Source organism: Saccopteryx leptura, chromosome 3 (genome assembly GCF_036850995.1).
Source record: "Saccopteryx leptura isolate mSacLep1 chromosome 3, mSacLep1_pri_phased_curated, whole genome shotgun sequence".
In the NCBI taxonomy this organism is placed as follows: domain Eukaryota; kingdom Metazoa; phylum Chordata; class Mammalia; order Chiroptera; family Emballonuridae; genus Saccopteryx; species Saccopteryx leptura.
In genome coordinates this window covers 370,265,062-370,282,995 of record NC_089505.1, presented here as the reverse complement: position 1 = coordinate 370,282,995, position 17,934 = coordinate 370,265,062, and the positions used below count along the sequence as shown (strand labels likewise).

Here is a 17,934-nt window from a genome sequence, read left to right as displayed (position 1 = left end):
ATATATCGGGCAGTGGTGCTAGATCCTCTCTGGGAAGTCCAACCTGAGCGGCCCCAGGCTGAGCTGCCCCCCAACTCGGAGACAGTGGGGTGAGGGGGTCCCACCCACCACCTTGCAGGTCTCTGAGAGACTCTGTGTTACCCTGAGCAGCTCATGCTCTGGTATCAAAAGTGACAGTCACCCCCTTTAGAGCTGCCCCTGGGAGAATGGGAGCAGAAGGCAGGGAGGGGACCCTCCCGTGGGACGAGAGGCCTGGGTTCCAGACCCAGTCTGACCCCAACCAGCTCTGCCCTACACAGGGCGAGGGCGGCCCGCAGCCCTCTTCAAGCCTTGGGGTTGGTCCAGGTGACTTTGAAGTTCCTTCCACCCCTGAAGTTCAGTTGCTCTTGATTAAAACGCTATAAGGCCTGACCAGGCGGTGGCGCAGTGGAAAGAGCGTTGGACTGGGATGCGGAAGACCCAGGTTTGAGACCCCGAGGTCACCAGCTTGAGCGCGGGCTCATCTGGTTTGAGCAAAAGCTCACCAGCTTGGACCCAAGGTCGCTGGCTCGAGCAAGGGGTTACTCAGTCTGCTGAAAGCCCACGGTCAAGGCACACATGAGAAAGCAATCAATGAGCAACTAAGGTGTCGCAATGAAAAACTGATGATTGATGCTTCTCATCTCTCTCCATTCCTGTCTGACTATCCCTATCTATCCCTCTCTCTGTCTCTCTCTCTCTCTGTAAAAAAATAAAATAAAATAAATGCTGCAAGGCGGGGACTAGAGCCTGGTGTGGGCACCCTAGCTGGGCGGAGGCTAGCAGGGAGGAAGCCCATGAAGGGAGGACAGAGCAGAGGCAGGCGGAGAGGACTCGGCCACGTGGGTCCCCAGATGAGCCCCGGGGTCTGAGCCAGGAAGGGAGCCGGTCTCTGTCCTGTGATGAGCAGCACGCCTCCCTTCCTGCCCCCCGGGCTGTGTTCAGCTCAGAGAGAGGCACAGGCAACCAGGCTGCACGATGGGGCACACACACTGGGGGGCCCGGAGGAGTGGGGCTCAGGAATGTGGAAGTGCTTGGAGTCTCGAGGCTCCTGGAACAGAGGAGAAGGGGTACAAGCAAAGGGGGAAGTGGCACCAGGAACAGGTGACCCACAGTGATGGCTGCCTCCATTCCTGCTGCTACAGAAGGTCATGAAGTATCTCACGTTGGCACAGCTCACCGACCTCGTCTGGACGGCCGTCGAGGGCCTGGGCTCCACCAGCCCCTTCCACGTGCAGGCGGCCTCCAGCATGCTGCTCACTGCCGTCCAGGAGCACGGGGCCAAGCTGGAGACCGTGAGGGGCTGGGGAACCCGCTGAGGGCCGGCCAAGATGGGGCAGAGGGCAGAGGGCTTGCCCAGCAGTCAGTACCCAAGGGCTGGAACCTCTGGGCTAAGGTAGTGGCCCCGAGCTTGAGCCTGATGGGGGAGACACAGACCCACCCTGATAGGTCCCAAGGAAGGAAAGATGAGAGGGAGGGAGGGAGGGAGGGAGGGAGGGAGGGAGGGAGGGAGGAGCACTCCCCCCCTGGGGGGGTGCTTACAGGGTCAAGAAGCAAACAGGCTTTATAGAGCAGCAGTATGGGAAATGGGGAAGGAGAGGGCATAGCCCAGACTCACCAGGAGCTCTCGGTCTGGTCTGACGGCGGGGAGAGACCCCAGACAGATAAGGACCGGGCAGCACAGGAAATGCATAGGCAACAAAGTGTGCCTAGTGGGGCATTGCCCCCAGGCAGAGGGTGACTAATGCCAGGTCCTGCAGAAGAAACCTCAGGTGGGTGGTACTGGGTCTGGGTACGAATGGATGAGGAAGAGACACCCAAAGTGGCAGGGGAGAGGCATTCCGGGCACAGGGAACAGCATATGCCAAAGGGGCATGTTCAGGAGATGACGAATGGGTGTGTCTGACCCATCCAATTCCTGGGTGACATTTAGACACAGTGGAAGACCTCAGATAACCTTGCGAAAGATAGTGGGACTGTCTCCCTCTCAAACGGGGACACCCCCTCTGACCAGGAGCCCAGGGCAGGGCTGTGTCTCCCCCCTCACATCCCCCCCCAGAGGACCGTATCCGAAGTGGCTCCACACTCACCAGGACGGGACCTCCCTCCCCCTGTAGGCTCACCGGGATGGGCCTGGCCTCCCCACTAGGGCAGACCCTCTCCCCCACACTCGTCCTCCCTGCACAGGTTGCCAACCTGGGCAGAGCCATCCACCTGCAGCTCGGCTCCGTCCGCGTCCCAGAAGCCAAGGAAAATGTGCTGCGCGCCATCACCCTGCTGGCCCGGAGCCACACCCCCGAGCTGGTGTCCGCCTTCCTGGACTTCTCCGTACCCCTGGACAGGTGCCCGGCCCCACCTCCCTCACTGCCCCCTGCCGACCCCCTTTCCTCCCCTGGCCCTGCCCTCCTGCAGGTCCCCTCTTAGTCCACGAGGACCCCCACAGGGCTGAGTACAGGGAGGGGCCGTTGAGTCTCAGCTTCATCATAACCTTCTGTAATTGTGAGCTTTGTTACATCTGCTGTGTTTCTGTATCTACCAGATGTGTGTTCTCTGACCTTCAGGGTGTTTTCTCATTTAGAAAAGGCTGTGTTTTTGTTCTAGTGGCTACCTTTGTGCTCCCAACCTGGTTTAATGCCCCCAGTCCCTTGTTTTATTACTTGACCTTTCTAATAATCTGGTTTTGCAGTTTTTATGCCTATTCTTTAACTCCCACCCGTGGACTGTTATCACCCTCAGTGAGGTTACCCTCTCTTCCTCTTTCTGACTCTCATATCCTCCAGTTTTTTTTTTCAGCTACAAGTTTGTTATTAGTGTGTATGCTTACTGAGCTCAGTTCCTTTGCTGGAGTTACCTGCTCCTCTCTCTGCTGGATGAAACTCCTCTTCCAAGAGCTTGCTCAAGAAGGGCTCATGGCTTCAGAGCGCCCCCCAGGCCCCCCGCCACCCGGGTTCTTTATGTGGAAAGTGGTTTCATAGTGGAGGACAGCTTGTCTGGGTATAAAATCCCTGGTTCACCTTTTCTTGTCTTTCATAAATGCTGCTCAGTTGTATGCTGGCTTTGTCTTTGAATAGTTGGACAACGATAACTTATTCACCACGGTGAGTCGTGTGATCTTTTTGAGCAGAGACCTTGCAGGTTTATTTTTTTTTTCCTTTATCTTTGAAATTTAACAGGCCCTGGCCAGTTGGCTCAGCAGTAGAGCGTCAGCCTAGCGTGCGGAGGACCCGGGTTCGATTCCCAGCCAGGGCACACAGGAGAAGCACCCATTTGCTTCTCCACCCCTCCGCCGCGCTTTCCTCTCTGTCTTTCTCTTCCCCTCCTGCAGCCGAGGCTCCATTGGAGCAAAGATGGCCCGGGCGCTGGGGATAGCTCTGTGGCCTCTGCCTCAGGTGCTAGAGTGGCTCTGGTCGCAACATGGCGACGCCCAGGATGGGCAGAGCGTCGCCCCTGGTGGGCGTGCCGGGTGGATCCCGGTCGGGCGCATGCAGGAGTCTGTCTGACTGTCTCTCCCTGTTTCCAGCTTCAGAAAAATGCAAAAAAAAAAAAGAAATTTAACATTTTCCCTAAGAAATGTCTTAGAGTTGATTGTTTATTTCCCCAGGTCCTGATGGGTTCCTACAATATGTAGATTTAAATAGTTTGTTGGTGGTGGTGGTGGTGCTGTTGTCTCCGAGAATTTTCTCTTGGTTATAGTTTCAAACGTGAGTTCTGTTCCGTTGTCGTTCAGTGTCTTCAGAGAATCCAGCCAGCCAGAGGTGCTGCTGTTTCCTCACCTGTCACTCATGTCCACTCCTCCCCCTTTCTCTGACCCTTCGGACTTCTGTCTTAGATTCGCCTTTATTCTCTTCACTGCTTTGACGGCCTTTCCTCCCTGCCTCTACATCAATCTTCATTTCAGTCCTCTCTCTCTTGGGCACCTTGTATTCTTTTTATTACTGTTATTATTATTATTTCTGAGACAACTTTGTCATTGTTTCCGTCTCTTTTCTGAACTCAGTCCTCCTTTCTCGTGAGCGGCTGCACGCGCGCGTGTGCACGTGTGTGCATGTGTGTGTGTGTGTGTGCGTGTGTGCTTGTGTGTCCTCCTTTTGACATGCACAATCCACAGCGGCTGTTCTCGAATGTTTAAACGCTGGCTCAGGTGCGTTTAACTGCCTTCAGGGTGTCGTCTTCCCGCTTTTCGGCATCGAGGCGGTTTTCAGGGGAGCATTCCCTGCTTTGATGTGTGTTGATTTGTTGTCTTCTGGTTTCTTTGCAATTACTCTGTGTTCCTAGAAAACACAACCGCAGCCCTTCCCGCGGAATTTCAGGTTCAACAGCACCCTCTCCTGTCGGCTCAGTAAAATCCGGATAGCCGGGTAGGCCTCTCCGTGGGGCGGCCGGCCGGGAAGAGGGCCAGGTGTCCTGCAGAGCCCTGGCTTCTCTTCTCTCTCCCACTCCCTTCCACCCTTCCCTTGGGCGTCTTTCCCTTTCACCCCTTAATTTACAACAGGGGGGCTTCCTTCTTTTCGCCCTTTTCTCTCCCCTCCCCACAGCTGCGCAGGCTGACGCCTGCCCTTCAGACCGCGCATGCCCCGCCCGTCCCTTTCCCACCGTTACCGCCATCGCCACGGGGCGGGGCCGGGCCGCACCCCGACACGGGCATCTTTCTTCTCGGCTCACGGTGACAGTGGCGTGCGGGTGTTCGCCGGGGTCACGGTTTCTGTGTCGTCTCACCTGCCCCTTCTTCTTGCCCTGCCTTTGTTCTCAAGGAAACATTGACTTCCGCTGCCTAGGATTTATTCTGACTGCCTTCGTCCTCAGAAGCATTTTCCACATTTCAGCATCTAGGCAGTGGGAGGGCATGTGACATTGGGGGGGGGGGGTGCTTACACCTGGCTTTATGTAGCCGCTCGGTCCCCTGGGGGCACTATCCGCCTGCGCCTGCCAACATTTCCAATTTAAACTCGCGGCTTGAGGTCCCGCGGGGCCACACTGCTGGTGCGAATCAGACCCCGAGGCGGGTTCTGTGATTCAGATCCCCGGGAGACCGGTCTCCTCCCCCCGCCCCGCCCCCCAGCGCGCTGGCGGAGGCACGCGGCGGCCTTGCTGTTTCTCTCTGCGAGGCAGGTGTCCCGTTCCATCACATTCCCGCTGTCCCAGCGGCCCCTGGGGTCCCCGCGCTAGGCGGCCTTGCTGTTTCTCTCTGCGAGGCAGGTGTCCCAGCGGCCCTTGGGGCCCCGCGCTAGGATGGCCTTACACTGACGCCCTGGGTCATTCTTCTGTCTGACGAGTACGGGAGAGAACAGGGCGTGTCCTACTAAACACGAGAACAGAGAGGGTGTCGTTTGTACCCTTCCAGGGTTCTATTATCGGGCTTTCTTTGACGTTGTGTGTTCAGGGGTCACCCCAACTTGTCACACATAGTTGGAGGGAGGCTCCCCCCACCCCTGAGCGGCACGTGGCTCTGCCCTAAAAGCCTCAGACTTGTGCCCATGTCCCTCTCTCTTGCCGAAGCCTTCCCCGACTGCCCTCCTTAAAACTGATGACACCGGATGTCCGCTCCCACACCCTCGCCTGCTTCCTGCACTTAGAGTCCCCCGTGCCCGTTTGCTGCCCGTGTCCGGCGGCAGGGGTCATTCCCATCCTGTCAGGGGTTCTCACTGGCTCTGTCCCCGCCGGGTTCTCGGGAGGTTGCCTGTGCGTGGCAGTGCTCAGCACACACACACTGACTGGGTGACGGATGCCCACAGGCAGCAGAATAGAGACTTTGGACCCGGGGCACCCTGGCTCCTGGGGAGTCATCCCACTTAAGCCTCTGGAGGCAGGCTTTGCTCCGGAAGAGGTGAGGTGACTTGCCCAAGGTCACAGGGCCATCACAGGGCGGAAGGGGGATTTGTGCCCCAGGCCCTTCTGGCTCCAGGGGCCCCCCTCTTTCCAGATGAGCGGTGACCACATTTGGAAATCTCCCAGAGTCCTCTGGGCTGTTGTGACCACCCAGCCCAGGGTCAGATGGGACAGGGGGTGGCTTCCCCAGGGCTCACAGGTGGCCGTCTCTTGGGTCTGTCTGAAAGCTGGGGGTAGGAGCTCATCCAGCCCACCCACTCCGACCCTCCCAGTGCCCATCCACCATTCTGGAGCCCCCAACCCCGCCCCTGCAGCCCCTTCCACCCAGCCCTCAGGCACAAAGATCACCTAACACAGAAGAAAGAGGGCTGTCACAGTCACCTACATCTCAGGAGCCCCGATGCGCCCTGCCTCCCCTGGTCTCAGAGGGCCACGCCCTTGGACCTCAGTTTCCCCACCCACAAAATAGGCGCAAGGACACTACAAAGCTCTGCACAGACCAGTGGCGGCCCCTGACTTGACTCAGGCTGGACCCCAGCCAGCCCAGGCCCAGGAGGGAGACCCCGGGCGGCTCCCAGGCCCGGGAGGGAGACCCCGGGCAGCCCAGGCCCAGGAGGGAGACCCCGGGCAGCTCCCAGGCCCAGGAGGGAGTCCCCGGGCAGCTCCCAGGCCCAGGAGGGAGACCCCGGGCAGCCCCCAGGCCCAGGAGGGAGACCCCGGCCAGCCCAGGCCCAGGAGGGAGACCCCGGGCAGCTCCCAGGCCCAGGAGGGAAACCTCGGGCAGCTCCCAGGCCCAGGAGGGAGACCCCGGGCAGCCCAGGCCCAGGAGGGAGACCCCGGCCGGCTCCCAGGCCCAGGAGGGAGACCCCGGGCGGCTCCCAGGCCCAGGAGGGAGACCCCGGGCGGCTCCCAGGCCCAGGAGGGAGACCCCGGCCAGCCCAGGCCCAGGAGGGAGACCCCGGGCGGCTCCCAGGCCCAGGAGGGAGACCCCGGGCAGCCCAGGTCCAGGAGGGAGACCCCGGGCGGCTCCCAGGCCCAGGAGGGAGACCCCGGGCGGCTCCCAGGCCCAGGAGGGAGACCCCGGGCGGCTCCCAGGAGAGACCATGAGGAGCCCTCCAGGCAGAGTGGAAAGAGGCCCCTTCCGGGAGGCGCGTGGGTGTGGCTGAGCCTCATGTCCCTCTCTGCCCATAGCCGTTCCTTGCTGTTGTGGAGAGCCCTGGGGACTGAGCCGCCTGTGAGCCGCCGGGTGCTGGCCGCGCTGCTGGCATGGCTGCAAGACAGGCCCCTGCCCACTGGGACCAGCGACAGCAGCCTCCAGCCCCAGAAGACCCACCTGCGTTCACTGGCTGTGAGTCTCTGCTGCCCCCCATCCCCCCCGGAAGCCATCACCCACTGCCCCTAGGCTGAGGGACATCACATGGGCATTAAGTCAGATATCAGCAGTGTCTGGGTACCACCATGTGCCAGGCCCCGGGCAGGAGGAAAGGCCAGTCCTGCCCAGCTCTGCCCTGCCCGGAAGGGCCTCCGAGGACACCCAGCCAGAGCTGACTACATGGGCCCCTGGGTCCAGGCCCAGCTCCCACTCCCTGGCTGAGGGCTCTGGACCCCTCCAGAGCCCGTTTCCCCTTGAGGTGGGCCATGCTGGTCCTGCAGGGCTGGGGCGAGCACTCGGGCAAAGAGACCGGCAGGACTCAGCACTCGCTGGGCAGCCTGCATCACACGGGGGCCTTTCCGATCAGGTCAGGTTCCTTTGAGGGGGCCGGGTTCTGGGGGTGGCAAGTTGTGGAGGAATCCTAGAGGCTGCCTCCTGCCGCCCTGCCCTCCAGCAGGAATCTGCCCTGCCCCCAGCCTTCCCCGCAAGCCAGGCCCCCCTTGCACAGCCCCCCCTGCCCCCCCCTGCGCAGGGAGTTCCCTTCCTAACACACCTGGCCTGTCCCCCTCAGCTGGGCTCTGAGGAGGCAGCAGCCGTGCCCCAGCCCTGGCTTTTGCCAGGCTGAGACCTCCTCTTGCTCCAAAAGTCCCCAGAGCAGCAGCCCAGAGCACACAGCTCCCCTCCCCACTTGAAGACACCCAGACAGCTGCTGTCTACAGGTGCACATGGTGGCGGAAGGGAAGTCCCACCTGTCCCCATGCCTGGCCCTCAGCCGGCCCTTTTCCCCAACACCCCCCCACCCTGGGCCCCATGCTGGCACTGGCCTCCCATGCCCACGGCACACAGCAGCGGGGGGCCTTCCCTGCACCCCACATTTCCCTGTCATCACTATGTACTCAGCCCTCCCCCTGAGAACATTCTGGGCTGAACGCCCCTACAAGCACCCCTGTAAGCACTGGAGCCAAGCAGCGGTGTGAGTGGACAGAGCCAGGCCGCGGGAGGGACAGCTCCGGGACTTGGCCCCAGTGAGCAAGGAGGGAAAGGCGTAGTTGGAATGGGTTTCCTGGATGGTCCGTCAGCAGGCCTGGCCCCCTAGGCTACAGATCTTGGGAGCTTCCGTGTCCCCTGCCACCCCCACAGGCCATGAACACGCTACACCAGCTGCAGCGTGCACCAGAGTACGAGACGACGGTGCGGGGGGCCTACCCCCAGCTCCTGCTGGTCCTGCTCGCCCAGCTGCACTACGTCCTGGAGTTGAACCTGCCCACGGAGCCTCAGCCCGGCCAGAAATCCCAGGAGGCGGCCGCACCCAGCCCCCAGAGGTCAGGTGTCCACAGGACCTGCCAGGAAAGACACATCCACTTCCGAGGGCCGAGTGACTGAGTGCCACAGCTGGGCGTTCACTCTCTCACAGTGCCAGGGGCCGGGCGTCCCAGGTGTCCACGGGGCCACGCCCCCTCTGAGAGCTGTAGGAAGGGTCCTTACTGTGTAGACGCCTCACTCTCCACAGGGGTTCTCCCCTTTTTCTCCATCTCAGAATCCCTCTTCTTATCAGGACTCCAATCATGATAGATTCTGGTGGCCACCCTGGTCACCTCATCCTAACTTGACTTCATCTACAAAGACCCTATTTCCAATAAGACCACATTGCCAGATACCGGGAGTTAGGACTTTGACATAACTTTTGAGGGGGCACCATTCAACCCTCCGAACCCCATCTGTGGCCAGCGCAGCAGTCAGCGTGGAGAGCGCTCAGAGGGCTGGTGTGTGTGTCCCATTGACTTGTCACCGAGGGTGCTCAGTGTCCAGCAGATACTCAGCCGGCCACTCGGGACCCCATGGGATGGCACTTGCCGTGTTTGCCACATCTTCCCTGAGTGTGGCCCTTGCAGGCAGGATCTGTGAGGTGACTGTGTCTTCCCCACTTAACAGACGGGGAAACTGAGGCTCAGAGAGGGTCAGAGGCTTCCCCTGAGCCCCACACAATGTCCATGCGTTGCTGAGCTAGAGTCCATACCACGGCAGGGTCATCCACCTGGCTGCTGCCCACCCCGTGGAGGCCGACACCTTCTGGGTCCTCGTGCATGTCACGGGACCTCGGGACAGTTTTGTGCTGATGTCACGGACAGTCACTGGCCGCCACCCCTGCCTGACAGTGTGGATGGTCAGGGTCCGGCTGGCCGCGCTCGTCCTGGTTGTGGGCTGGTGGACTCAGCTTCCCTCCGCATCCGATCTGTCTTGAGAAATCCAATAAGCACGTCTTCGAAACCGCAGGGGCCCGGCTCTTTTCATTTGTTTGTATTACGACGTGCTTCACGCAATTTGTCAGTTTTAACAGCTCTCCCCAAGGCGCAGCACGGGAAGGGGGGGGGGGGGTGTCGCTTCTTCTCATGTTGCTTCTGAATTCGAATGTGCATCAAGTTCCTTTTTTATTCAGAGCTCCAATGCAAAATGCATGAATCTTCCCTAATAAGCTAAAAAAAAAAGTCCTCCGCCCAGAATGCGGGAGGGGTGGGAGAGAGCCGCTGTGCGCAGCCTCCGCCTCCCCCGCCCACGTGGGCCCCGCCCCCGGTTTCTCTCGCCAGAGCCGGGCGGGAGTCCCCAGGGTGCCCAGATCAGACCACACTGTCTCTCTGGAAGCCCCGGCCCTGGTGAAACCAGAGGCTCCCAGAAATTCCCACCTAGGGGACAGAACGCCACTCTGTCCCGAAGTTCCCTTCTCCTGAAACCACCGTCATTCTGTGGCTGAGACCAATGACCTAGAAAATGCTGCCTCTTCTCGGTGGCATGGCTCGGAGCAAGATAACAAGCCAGCTGGCACTCTGGCTGGCACCCCCGGGGACTTCCATGGAGGCTTTCACCCTCTGACACTTGGTTTTGCGAATCTGCTCAGAATGTGCCCGGTTGGAGCTGACAGTCTCATTCTGGGGACGCACTCACACGTGGGTGATGAGACCAGACGCTGGGTGGCCCAGAGGGGGGGCACAGAGCGGGCATCTGCATTCCTGGGCCCTGCGCCTGGGTTCTCCTGCAGGGCCTGGGCCCGTGGTCACAACATCACAGTGCAGGCACGGGGCAAGGGGTCTGGTTCAACTCCACTCTGCCACTCCTGTGTGACCAGGACAGGGCACATCACCCCTCTGGACTGCTTCCTCCTCTGTCGGGACTATGGCCACGGGGGGGGGGGGGGGGGGGCGGGGCGCTGCGATGACAGCTGGTCTCTGGCCAGCGCTCTGTCACCATGCTTTACGCCTGGAGTGCTCTCTCTGTTACCCATGGGCGTGTGTTTGTGGAGCCCGGCTTCTCTAAGGGCACTGGAGTGTCAGGAGTGTCAGGCAGACCCTTCTCTGGACTTCCACGATCCCCCCCCCCCGCCCTCTCTGTGCCCTCTCTGGACTCTGAGCCCCACAGTTTAAAGGGCACCATCCCTCAAGGCTCAGGTGGGACCCCCTCCACCCGGTGACTCGGAAACCTGGCTATTTCTGTTAACAAGTCCTCCCCAGCGGCAGGACTGGCCCCGTGACCCCCTCCGCTCCCTTGCAGCATGTCACTAGAGGCACTGAAGAGCTTGCTGTCCACCGCGGGGCCCTGGCAGACCTTTGCCCACCTGGAGCTGCTGGGCAGCTGGGACCTCTTCACCACTGTGGACACCTACCCGCAGGGAGTGGCCCTCCTCGCGAGGTAAGGGCCGGGCCGGGCAGGGGAGGGTTGATGGGCTGCAGTGACCCCCAGGGCTGGCCTGTGAGGACAGCCCCAGGACTTGCACGTGGGCACACATGGCCCTCAGGCATGGGCGACTTGTGCCCCCTGTACCCGGTCACACCCATGCACTGGGAACCTGGGTGCAAGCATCTCCCCCAGACCCTACCCTGGCCCAAGGTCTTTTAGGGGACAAGGGTTGTACCTGCCCCTCTCTCTCCCCCACGCCCAGCCCAGGCCTGGCACCCAGTGGGGGCCGAGGGACTAGAAGCTTGCTCTAACAAATAGAGTGACCCGCACTCCAGTGGTTCCCCCAGCCTCCCGGCCCAGGCGGGGTTAGGTGGCAGCAGGAAGGTGGACACAGGCTGCCCTGGGGGCCAGGCCCTGTCCCACCCTCTGCCCCACCCCCAGGGCCATGGTGCAGGGTCCCTCTGGGCAGGTCACGGCAGTGACCCAGCAGCTGCTGCCCAGCCTACACAGACCGCAGGAGCGGGAGAGGAAGGTGGCCATCCTCATCCTCAATGAGGTAGGTCCTGGGTGGGGCGGGACCCCTCAGAGAGGCCTGAACCCTGCCCCCAGCTGCCTCAGCGCCCCATCAGAACCACACCAGGCCCTCACCCCGACTGGGGGCAGGCCCACCCAGGAGGACCCCTGACGCCCCTCCTTCCCACTCGGGGGCTCCTGGCTCTCAGGCCCCCAAAGAGCGCCCCATCAGAACCACACCAGACCCTCACCCCGACTGGGGGCAGACCCGCCCAGGAGGACCCCTGACGCCCCTCCTTCCCACTCTGGGCTCCTGGCTCTCAGGCCCCCAAAGGCCCTCCCTCCTGGGCCTCAGCCCTGCAGCGCTGAAGGACACAGGACGTAAAACAGGTTCACCTGCCTTAAAATTCAGCCTGTCCTCCCTCCTGGGGCCCAGGTCCACCCCTGAAGCTGAAAGGTGGTGTTTAGAAGCAGACAGGTGCTGGGTGTGGGCAGCTTCACAGCTATGAGCTGGAGGATGGCACGGGTTGTGGGGGGTGGGGGCGCAGGCCTGGACCATTTCTATCAGGACATCAGGAGGGAGAATTCTAAGCCAGGTGCCACCCCCCACCCCACCCCACCCCACCCCACCAGCAGCAATGTCTGGGTCCGCCTCCATGGCGTTGTTCCCAGAGAGCCCCACGAGCCAGGCTGGCGAGGGACGCTGCCCCAGACTCGCTGTGTGGCCTCAGACAAGGCCCTTTTCCTCTCTGAGCTTCAGTTTCTGCAGCTGTACATTGAGAGGGGCTGCACCAGCCTGGAGGTGGGTTTCAGATTCTTGTTAACCAAGACACCCAGAGGGTACTGCTGGTCAACCACTGCTCCACCTCGAAGCCCCTACCAGACCCTGGTCCCAGAGCGCCACTCCGGGGCGCGGGTGCCGGGCCTGACCCGCCTGTGCTCGGGGACCACCCCAGTTCCTTTACAGTCCCGCTCTGCTGGAGGTGCTCTCCAAAGAGGACGCCCTGTCCAGGCTGGCCCAGTGCCTCCAGGACCCCAGCCCCGAGGTCCGGGTGCTGAGTCTGCAGGGCCTAGGGAACATCCTCTTCCACCCGGAGAAGGTGAGGGCGCGGGCACCGTGGCGGGGGCACAGCCCACCCCCAGAGCAGCCAGGGCGTGGGCTGCAGACACGGCCCACCGGGTAGAATGCCAGCTCTGTCCCTTCCAACTGTATGGTTAGGGACACGTGACATCACCTCCCTGGGCCTCAGTTTCCTCCCCGGTAGAATGGGGCTCGGGCGGCCTCTTGGCCGGGCTGTGGGAGCGATGACGACTCCATCTTTATCTCCTCCCTGCCCCGCGGGATGCCCGGGCCGTGCTGCGTTCTGGGGAGAACCTGAGTTTGTTCTGGGTCCAAGCAGCAGGGCAGGGGGTGAGGGGCACAGGGGCAGCCGGTCCTGGCGCCCTGCGCCCACCCGCTCGCCGCCCCGCAGGGGAGCCTGCTCCGTGGACAGCTGCCGTCCTTCCTCAACGCCTTCTTCCAGAGCAGCGAGGCGGTGGTGGTCCAGGTCATGGGCACCGTGTCCGACATGCTGCACCGCCTGGGGGCGTATGGCGCGGGGGCCCACAGCCTCGCCGTCGCTGGCAATGCCCGCTCCTTCTTTGACGATGTGAGTGTGCCCCGGATGGGAGTGGGGCACCCCCTACTCATGCCCTTCCTGGGCCCCCGTTCCTCATTCTTCAAAGGCAAGGAGGACCCCAGCTGCCCTCCAGCAAGGCAGAGAGATGGAGGGTCAGGGGAGCTCCGTCGCAGGAGGCTCGCTCACACGGGCTGGGCCAGCTCAGTGGCTGCCGGGTAGGGGGTGGCCCTTCCCCACGTGGCTGAGCCAGAGTCCAGGTTCAGTCTCCACCTTCCTGATGTGTCTTCATGTTTACAAGGACTATTTCCCCTTCGCTGGAAATTAGGAGATGAGTCCCGCCCCCGTAATACTCTCATGACACTTGGGCGGTGAGGATGTGATTGTGAATGTTAGAGCGGTGATTTGAGGTCCTTAAGGATGGCTTGGGAGCTGCCCCAGGAGCCCTGTCTGAGCAGGAAGGGACGGCCAGCCCTGGGAGCCCCTAGCCGTGGCGAAAGCGTCCTGCTGAGGGTACTGAGCCCCATCCCGCTATGGAGAAGGGAGGGCCCGAGTTGGGAGGAGACAAGGACCCCCAGCAAGTTTGCTGTGACTGTGCCTCTGGCTTGCAGGAGCGGGAAGGGGTCCGGGCAGCGGCCATGGCATTGTTTGGGGACCTGGTGGCAGCAGTGACAGGCACGGAGCCCAGAAGCCTGCGAACCCAGGTACACCAGAGCATGGTGCCCTTGCTCCTGCACCTGAAGGACCGCTGTCCAGCTGTCGTCATGGTCAGTGCCTGCTGATGGGCCTCTGCCTTGGGGAGACTGGGGCCCCAGGTGGCCAGGGCTCATGGGACTGAGGGTCTGTAGAGTGATGGGTCCCCTGGTGGAGCATTGGTTTCCCTCTCCACAGTCTGCCTGCCTCCCCATGTGTGTGCACACGTGCACGTGGTCGTCTGCTCTCCCATGTGTACATGCACACGTGCACGTGGTCGTCTGCTCTCCCCGTGTGTGTGCACACGTGCACGTGGTCGTCTGCTCTCCCATGTGTACACGCACACGTGCACGTGGTCGTCTGCTCTCCCCATGTGTGTGCACACGTGCACGTGGTCGTCTGCTCTCCCATGTGTACATGCACACGTGCACGTGGTCGTCTGCTCTCCCCGTGTGTGTGCACACGTGCACGTGGTCGTCTGCTCTCCCATGTGTGTGCACACGTGCACGTGGTCGTCTGCTCCCCCGTGTGTACACGCACATGTGCACGTGGTCGTCTGCTCTCCCCGTGTGTACACGCACACGTGCACGTGGTCTGCTCTCCCATGTGTACACGCACACGTGCACGTGGTCGTCTCCTCTCCCATGTGTACACACACACGTGGTCATCTGCTCTCCCATGTGCACACGCACACGTGCACGTGGTCGTCTGCTCTCCCGTGTGTACACGCACACGTGCACGTGGTCGTCTGCTCTCTCGTGTGTACACGCACACGTGCACGTGGTCGTCTGCTCTCCCGTGTGTACACGCACACGTGCACGTGGTCGTCTGCTCTCCCGTGTGTACACGCACACGTGCACGTGGTCTGCTCTCCCGTGTGTACACGCACACGTGCACGTGGTCGTCTGCTCTCCCATGTGTACACGCACACGTGGTCATCTGCTCTCCCATGTGTACACGCACACGTGCACGTGGTCTGCTCTCCCCATGTGTACACGCACACGGGCACGTGGTCGTCTGCTCTCCCGTGTACACGCACACGTGCACGTGGTCGTCTGCTCTCCCGTGTGTACACGCACACGTGCACGTGGTCGTCTGCTCCTCCATGTGTACACGCACACGTGGTCATCTGCTCTCCCATGTGTACACGCACACGTGCACGTGGTCTGCTCTCCCCATGTGTACACGCACACGTGCACGTGGTCGTCTGCTCTCCCGTGTACACGCACACGTGCACGTGGTCGTCTGCTCTCCCGTGTGTACACGCACACGTGCACGTGGTCGTCTGCTCTCCCGTGTGTACACGCACACGTGCACGTGGTCGTCTGCTCTCCCGTGTGTACACGCACACGTGCACGTGGTCGTCTGCTCTCCCATGTGTACGTGCACGTGGTCGTCTGCTCTCCCATGTGTACGTGCACGTGGTCGTCTGCTCTCCCCATGTGTACATGCACACGTGCACGTGGTCGTCTCCTCTCCCGTGTGTACACGCACACGTGCACGTGGTCGTCTGCTCTCCCGTGTGTACACGCACACGTGCACGTGGTCGTCTGCTCTCCCGTGTGTACACGCACACATGCACGTGGTCGTCTGCTCTCCCGTGTGTACACGCACACGTGCATGTGGTCGTCTGCTCTCCCGTGTGTACACACACACGTGCACGTGGTCGTCTGCTCTCCCATGTGTACGTGCACGTGGTCGTCTGCTCTCCCATGTGTACGTGCACGTGGTCATCTGCTCTCCCCATGTGTACATGCACACGTGCACGTGGTCGTCTGCTCTCCCGTGTGTACACGCACACGTGCACGTGGTCGTCTGCTCCCCCGTGTGTACACGCACACGTGGTCATCTGCTCTCCCATGTGTACACGCACACGTGCACGTGGTCTGCTCTCCCCATGTGTACACGCACACGTGCACGTGGTCGTCTGCTCTCCCGTGTGTACACGCACACGTGCACGTGGTCGTCTGCTCTCCCGTGTGTACACGCACACGTGCACGTGGTCGTCTGCTCTCCCGTGTGTACACGCACACGTGCATGTGGTCGTCTGCTCTCCCGTGTGTACACACACACGTGCACGTGGTCGTCTGCTCTCCCATGTGTACGTGCACGTGGTCGTCTGCTCTCCCATGTGTACGTGCACGTGGTCATCTGCTCTCCCCATGTGTACATGCACACGTGCACGTGGTCGTCTGCTCTCCCGTGTGTACACGCACACGTGCACGTGGTCGTCTGCTCCCCCGTGTGTACACGCACACGTGGTCATCTGCTCTCCCATGTGTACACGCACACGTGCACGTGGTCTGCTCTCCCCATGTGTACACGCACACGTGCACGTGGTCGTCTGCTCTCCCGTGTGTACACGCACACGTGCACGTGGTCGTCTGCTCTCCCATGTGTACGTGCACGTGGTCGTCTGCTCCCCCATGTGTACACGCACACGTGGTCATCTGCTCTCCCATGTGTACACGCACACGTGCACGTGGTCTGCTCTCCCGTGTGTACACGCACACGTGCACGTGGTCGTCTGCTCTCCCGTGTGTACACGCACACGTGCACGTGGTCGTCTGCTCTCCCGTGTGTACACGCACACGTGCATGTGGTCGTCTGCTCTCCCGTGTGTACACACACACGTGCACGTGGTCGTCTGCTCTCCCGTGTGTACACGCACACGTGCACGTGGTCGTCTGCTCTCCCATGTGTACGTGCACGTGGTCGTCTGCTCTCCCATGTGTACGTGCACGTGGTCGTCTGCTCTCCCCATGTGTACATGCACACGTGCACGTGGTCGTCTCCTCTCCCGTGTGTACACACACACGTGCACGTGGTCGTCTGCTCCCCCATGTGTACACGCACACGTGGTCATCTGCTCTCCCATGTGTACACGCACACGTGCACGTGGTCTGCTCTCCCCATGTGTACACGCACACGTGCACGTGGTCGTCTGCTCTCCCGTGTGTACACGCACACGTGCACGTGGTCGTCTGCTCTCCCGTGTGTACACGCACACGTGCATGTGGTCGTCTGCTCTCCCGTGTGTACACACACACGTGCACGTGGTCGTCTGCTCTCCCATGTGTACGTGCACGTGGTCGTCTGCTCTCCCATGTGTACGTGCACGTGGTCGTCTGCTCTCCCCATGTGTACACGCACACGTGCACGTGGTCGTCTGCTCTCCCGTGTACATGCACACGTGCACGTGGTCGTCTGCTCTCCCGTGTGTACACGCACACGTGCACGTGGTCGTCTGCTCTCCCGTGTGTACACGCACACGTGCACGTGGTCGTCTGCTCTCCCGTGTGTACACGCACACGTGCACGTGGTCGTCTGCTCTCCCGTGTGTACACGCACACGTGCACGTGGTCGTCTGCTCTCCCATGTGTACATGCACGTGGTCGTCTGCTCTCCCCATGTGTACACGCACACGTGCACGTGGTCGTCTGCTCTCCCGTGTGTACACGCACACGTGCACGTGGTCGTCTGCTCCCCCATGTGTACACGCACACGTGGTCATCTGCTCTCCCATGTGTACACGCACACGTGCACGTGGTCTGCTCTCCCCAATGTGTACACGCACACGTGCACGTGGTCGTCTGCTCTCCCGTGTGTACACGCACACGTGCACGTGGTCGTCTGCTCTCCCGTGTGTACACGCACACGTGCACGTGGCATCTGCTCTCCCGTGTGTACACGCACACGTGCACGTGGTCGTCTGCTCTCCCATGTGTACGTGCACGTGGTCGTCTGCTCTCCCCATGTGTACATGCACACGTGCACGTGGTCGTCTGCTCTCCCGTGTGTACACGCACACGTGCACGTGGTCGTCTGCTCCCCCATGTGTACACGCACACGTGGTCATCTGCTCTCCCATGTGTACACGCACACGTGCACGTGGTCTGCTCTCCCCATGTGTACACGCACACGTGCACGTGGTCGTCTGCTCTCCCGTGTGTACACGCACACGTGCACGTGGTCGTCTGCTCTCCCGTGTGTACACGCACACGTGCACGTGGTCGTCTGCTCTCCCGTGTGTACACGCACACGTGCATGTGGTCGTCTGCTCTCCCATGTGTATACGTGCACGTGGTCGTCTGCTCTCCCCATGTGTACATGCACACGTGCACGTGGTCGTCTGCTCTCCCGTGTGTACATGCACACGTGCACGTGGTCGTCTGCTCTCCCCATGTGAACATATATACACACATGATCACCTGCGCTCCCCATGTG

General features: G+C 61.4%; 1 protein-coding gene across 1 annotated transcript in view; it reads left to right on the top strand.

Annotated features, from left to right (window-relative positions):
• The window catches only part of LOC136398603 (maestro heat-like repeat family member 5), a 47,809-nt gene that overhangs the window by 27,331 nt on the left and 2,544 nt on the right, over positions 1-17,934 (top strand). The window contains exons 18-26 of the mRNA XM_066372773.1: positions 1,164-1,313; positions 2,206-2,360; positions 7,036-7,192; positions 8,357-8,538; positions 10,754-10,897; positions 11,327-11,441; positions 12,355-12,498; positions 12,871-13,047; positions 13,626-13,781. Coding sequence (XP_066228870.1) covers positions 1,164-1,313; positions 2,206-2,360; positions 7,036-7,192; positions 8,357-8,538; positions 10,754-10,897; positions 11,327-11,441; positions 12,355-12,498; positions 12,871-13,047; positions 13,626-13,781 — 1,380 coding nt within the window. The remainder of the gene's footprint in view (positions 1-1,163; positions 1,314-2,205; positions 2,361-7,035; positions 7,193-8,356; positions 8,539-10,753; positions 10,898-11,326; positions 11,442-12,354; positions 12,499-12,870; positions 13,048-13,625; positions 13,782-17,934) is intronic.